At 39.7% G+C, this 6,000-nt stretch overlaps 1 protein-coding gene across 6 annotated transcripts in view; it reads right to left on the bottom strand.

Annotated features, from left to right (window-relative positions):
• Positions 1–723: 723 nt before the first annotated feature.
• The window catches only part of AHI1 (Abelson helper integration site 1), a 139,959-nt gene continuing 134,682 nt past the window's right edge, over positions 724–6,000 (bottom strand). Inside the window, exon 25 of one of the 6 annotated variants that reach the window (XM_084889392.1) lies at positions 724–914. In XM_084889392.1, coding sequence (XP_084745518.1) covers positions 866–914 — 49 coding nt within the window. In that variant the 3' untranslated portion in view covers positions 724–865. Of the gene's footprint in view, positions 915–1,729; positions 1,857–6,000 lie in introns of those variants that run through there. The other 5 variants (XM_084889391.1, XR_014795469.1, XM_084889393.1 and 2 more) reach the window with 5 other exon arrangements.

The raw sequence follows: 6,000 nt of genomic DNA, 5'->3' as shown, positions 1-6,000 counted from the left end.
GAAACCAACTTTTCCTGGTGTTTGCCTCAGTTGTTAGTTTTGTCTTCAGTAGTTGCAATATAAAAATAACCCTTTATTTTTCTATGAACATTGAAATCTCAGTATGTCTTTAGATACCCCAACATATTATTTTACTTGGCATTATTTAAAATTGTCTACAATGTGTTGAAATTCTTTGTGATTAAAACCAAAATCAAAGAATCAATACATATTTCAAAACTATGAGCTGAAACAGTAGAGAGACTGAAACTGTAGAGAGACACATATTTTTATTTCTTAATTACCAAGGGCAGTCACAAGACAGAAAAAAACAAGCTTGTCCAAGGGTGACTCAAGCTGGCTGGGCCCAGCTGTACCTGAAGCACAGACACCCACCAGATCACCGAGGACTCAGCTACCAGAACAGACCTCTGTGCCGATTGATGAGGCGTCAGCAGCCGTCAGTGCCACCCGCCACTTTAAAAAATGCCCCCTCCCCTAAATTCTGCACCGCATGGGCCTGTTTACCACTTTTCATGCCGCTACCACATGTGCAGAGATGAGAGCCAAATATGTTTTTACTAGAAGCTATCTCACATCGGGCATACATCTGGACAAATTCACACCTCAATGCCCAGCACTGTTTTCTCACTTCTTATTTTAATGGAATCAATTGTCTAATTTGGTAAATAAGTTTTCTAATTTTATATTAGTTTTGGCCTTTGGGGGTTAAATATTTCATTGAGAACCTGGCTGGCATGGCTCAGTGGTTGAGCTTCGACCTATGAACCAGGAGGTCACAATTTGATTCCCAGTCAGGGCACATGCCCAGGTTGCAGACTCAATTCCCAGTGTGGGGCATGAGGAGTCAGCTGATCAATTATTGTCACTCATCATTGATGTTTCTAGCTCTCTCTCTCCTTCTCTCTTCCACTCTGAAATAAAAAAAAAATATATATTTAAATATTTCATTGAGAGACTTATAATTGCATAGCTGGGAAAGGAAAAGATTATAAAAAAAAAGGAATAAACTTTCCTATTGTAACATCACACTTAAAAATATATAGTAACATAGTAATAACAAGTTATTCTGAAACTTAATAAACTGTTATTATGGAAGCAAATAAATAAATAATACAATGTAATAATTTAAAAACAAACATTAAGACTAAAATACATATTAAACAATGTTAGCCTAGAAATCACTTATATGCTTAATTATGAAATGCTTTTTTTAAAGTAAAAAAACACTGTTGCCAGTGTAGCCAAAAGACATTTTAGTTTATATGTATCAAGCTACAGATATGACTCATTAAAAAAATTTGTTCCTTTTTAATGCCTTTCTTACTGGCACCATTTTGAATGCACATTATTCTCAAACTTCTTATGTTTTTAAGTAAAGTTAAATTTCAAAAGCAGATATTTCATATTCTGAGTATAACATCACACATATAATCACATGGAATATATAATAATATTAAACAAATACATAGTAAACATCTTAACAATGTAAACACTTTTCATATTTGCTGGGTAGTAATTATGGTTTTCACTTTACTGGTTTTGAACAGTGGTAATGTAATTTTGAGGCAATTACCAATAAATACAAGTACCAATACTTTGTTTAACAGCAATCAAAATGGTTTATAACAATTAAGCTCAAAAGGCCACATTTCTTTTGCCACATTTATTTTTCCAAGCATTCCTTGCTTCTGATATTTCTAGATTCTTTCATAAGCACAAGAATACTGGATACTTCATTTCTTCCTTAGTTTCTGAAAATTCTGAATTCTGAAGAGAAATTCCACTTGGTTTAATTTGCCATTTTATTTCTGTGTATTTGGTTCTTTGGCTCGTCATTCTTCTTCTACTGTTTACTAGGAGAAAAGTACACAAAATGTACTTAATGAACTTAATGTCTTTTGGCCAGGATCAAATCTTGGCATGCCCAGGCACAATGGCACAGGTAATAAAACATACCGTGCAATGCACACACCTACAACTACCCAAACATTAAACACCCATCTTCTAGTTTGCCTTGTGACCAACATTTCTTAGTATCATCAGCAATTGCTTAAAGCCTGTTCCAGCATTGGCAAGTCAATAGTAAGCAAAAAATACACTTCTCAAAAACAGACACTAAGTACTCCAAACCTTGGATAACTTCTAGAAATTAAGAGCAGGCAATCAGTTTATAAAATTATTCATACACTGGGAAAAACAATTGTCATGGATCATGCTTCACAGTCAGTGACTGAAAAACATGTGGGCCATTTTATTAAATAGCATTCTTTCATTTAGTCTATGGCTGTGTTTAGTTTTACAAGTGGGCAAACTATTATATATTTTTTCAAATAAATCCAAACAGTGTTGTGTGTTATTTTTGATGGGCAAAGATAGTGATGATTAATTATGCATCTAGATGCAGCTTTGAAGTAAAATGAATTATCCCATTAATAAACACCAAGAATCAACACAGAGATGAAACAAGAAGTTGCTACTTAGAGACATGTAGTAAGCATACTACAACTGGGGGTGAGGAACTAGTAGGGTTGCACCTGAAAACGGTAATGCAGTTATTCTTACACTAGTGATGAACAGAGGTATCTGGACTTACACAAAAATGTTGTCTTTTCTCTAAACAGAAAGGGCCTAACACTTGGTTGCTCTTAGAAAAGAAACTGAATCCCAAGAAAGATGGCATTCTAGTTAAGGTGGTCTTCAATTCCACTGATCACTCTTGATAAAAGTAAAGCCTAAGGCAACATGGCAAGACAGGGCAGGTCAACTACTTCCTCGGGGCCTTCCTGGTGGCAAAGGAGGGTTAGGGAACATCTGTGCCTTTAGGGACAGATAGTTCCAGTCTTAAGTAATGATTGCGCTATATTTTCATATGAAAAACATTTACACATGAGGGAAAAGAATCCTGTTAGTCCTTGTTTCCTATTTTAAATTTGTTAAACAGAGCCACCACAGATAAGCTGGTATCAGATAGAGAAGCCCAAACATGTTTTAAGTGAAGCTCATGAAAGTAAGTGAAGTAGTGGAAAAAATGGTGTGCATAGTTTTTGTCCCTGTGTGGATACAGGTCAAGTACATAACACATGGGAAAATTAGGGTCTGATGAAAATGGGAAAGGAAGTAGTAAAGGCTCAAATGGGTGCTGGGCACAAATCACCCAGAGACCCTACACACATGTGCAGGGGTAGTGAGGATGGGGAGGATCTCAGAGCACCAACAAGGCACAGCAGAAGGAGAGGAAGTTCATGACAGTGGCAGGCAGAATCAAAAAGGGAAAGGGTGGGGAGTGTTACGCCCAGACTTTGTGATCCCCAAGGACCACCAGGGAGCCGAGTCCGATGCAATAAACAAAAGAGCCTTTTTCCATGCTAGCATGGGCTCTGTCCCACTCACACCGGCAGCATGGCGGAGGAGAGAGCAAATTTCGCCCAGTCCAGGGGTTTTACTCAGGTTGGTGGTGATGTCACTGCGTTGGCTAACCCTGATTGGGCTGAGTCCAGTTACAAAAATGGAGGATAACTCTGCCCTGCCCCACAGTGGAGTCAGGAGCTCATACTCGCCCTGCACTGCCCTCTCAGGGAGAACAGCTGGAAACAGTGAATCTTGCAGAAAGTGTAGGGTAAGTTAAATTAACCAGGTGGAGACTGCACTGTGAGAGGTTAGTAAAGAAAGAAGCCAGGAGGACCCTTGAGGGAGGGAAGCTGAAGAGAAATTTAACTAGGAAAAGCTGAAGTAGGCAGTACATATAACATCTTTAAGGGAAATGAATCAGACAAGAAGAGGAAGAAAGACTGGATAGAAAATGACAAAGACTGCCCATGAAAGAGAGAAAACAAATAGAATTAAAGGAAAATGAGAAGACATAGTCAAGTGTATACCTCTGACAACGAGGGAAAAAGCAAGAGTGGCACACGTTATCAAGTTGAATGGTGACAGCATAGAGACTGGAGAGCTAAGAGGCAGATTTGCTGCAAGAGTGAAGGAATGTCACCTAATTAAAAGACACAGAATAAATTCAAATCCAGTCTCCTCCTAAAGAATCCCAGTAAGCTAATGGAGGAAGAGAGTAACAAAGTCTGGGCCTCTTTTAAAGGCAAATCATATGAAAAGAAAAAGAAAAATTGTACAGCAAGATTATGAAAATGAATATGAAACAAGGTTAGTGTTTGTGTATATGGTGCATGGAAAGAAAAGAAGATTCATAAAAATACTGGGTTCTACCCCACAAGAAATTCCATCCAATAATGTTCCCTGAAGGTCTACTATTTGGCCTTCACCAGGCTAAGTACTGGGGAGAAAAAGTGGGAGCATGTTCTAATCCTTGCCTGCAAGCACTCACCAAGTATTCTGTTACAAAATAACCCTGTATTGCATGAAATATTATTATATTTAAAATCGTTTTTCTTGAAATATTGTTTATTGCACGTAACTTTATTATACTTAAAATCATTTTTCATGGGGAGAAACCAACATGGTGGCATAGGTAAACACCTGAACTTGCTGCCTCGCACAACCACTTCAAAACTACAGCTAAAAACAATTATCATCCAGAACCATGGGAAGGCTTGGTGAGTGGAAATTCTACAACTAGAAGGAAAGAGAAAAGAATACTGAGACTCAGAGGAGGTGTGGAGGTGCAGAAGTGAAGTGCAGAGGTACAGAGGTGTGCACAGAAAGGGGCTGGCAACTGAGTATGCTGTTGTCTTTTTCAATCGGGAGGGAGACACAAGCTCCTGACTGCTCTGAACGCCAAATCCGCGTGAGACTCTGAGGATCCAGACTCATATGTTGAGAAACTGGACTGTCTGGCATTGGGCTGGAATATGAGGGCAGCTTTCTCTCAGAGGTGCTTGCAGCAATCATTGTTCCTGCATGGTGGCGCAGGACACAGAGACCCGGGGAACTCTTTGGGGCAGAGCTGATGTTTGCTCTGTTCTGGTGATTCCCTGAGACCCAGCCCCACCCAATTTACAACCTCTCCCAAGCTGTGTGCAGAGGCTTTTGCATATGAATGGCCTAGCTCTTTGCAATCTAAAACATACTGCAGCTGGGTCAGAGAATCCCAGAGCTTCCAAAATAAGGCCCAAGGCTCCACAACAGCTTGCATTGCTTCACAACTGTGCCTCATCTGGGCACCTCCAAACACCAAGAGGAGGAATCTGCAGATCTCTCTGTAGCTCCTGCTGGGTGGCCTCAGGCAGTGGCTGACTTTGCACCTCCTTGGAGATCCAAGAGTAGGTGTACCCAGTAGTCAGAGCAAGACCATCCAGGTTACAACTCTTCAGAACCATAAGAGACACACACTTAGGGGGGTAAACTCAGTGAGTGCCAAAGCTCAACTGAAGCAACTCTTGTCCTATAAGGGTGTCTCCAGCAGAGTAGTTCTCCCATCATAGACACAACTGATTCTCACAGCCAATTGGCCTGGAGGTCAATTCCTCCCAGTGATTCCAACAACAATAAGGCTTAAAACAAGTCTCTGCACACAGTTCACAAAGGGGTGCACTAAGAGTGTCCACCTCAGGTAACTGGGGAGGCTGAGCTACTGGGCCCATAGGACACTAGCACACAAAACCATTCTATCAACACAGGGAAGCAGCCAAAATGCGGAGACAAAGAAACAGGTCACAAATTAAAGAAATGGAGGAAAGAAAATGACTGGATATAGAGTCAAAACCACAGTTATAAGGTTACTCAAGAATCTTCTAGAAACTTCCAAGAAATTTTTGAGACCTTAAGGATATGAAAAAGGACCAACTAGAAATTAAGCATATAATGACTGAAATAAAGAATAATATACAGAGATCCAACAGCAGACTAGAGGATCCCAAGAGTCAAGTCAAAAATTTGAAATAGGAAGAAGCAAAAAATACCCAACAGGAAAAGCAAAAAGCAAAAAGAATCCAAAAATATGAGGATGGTGTAAGGAGCCTCTGCATACCAACATCTGAATTATGGGGGTGCCAGAAGAAGAGAGAAAGCAAGATATTGAAAACCTAT

Source organism: Pipistrellus hanaki (genome assembly GCF_964339955.1).
Source record: "Pipistrellus hanaki genome assembly, chromosome: 7".
Taxonomy (NCBI): domain Eukaryota; kingdom Metazoa; phylum Chordata; class Mammalia; order Chiroptera; family Vespertilionidae; genus Pipistrellus; species Pipistrellus hanaki.
The sequence above is the reverse complement of the archived record's forward strand: the minus strand, read 5'-3'. Positions and strand labels throughout refer to the sequence as shown.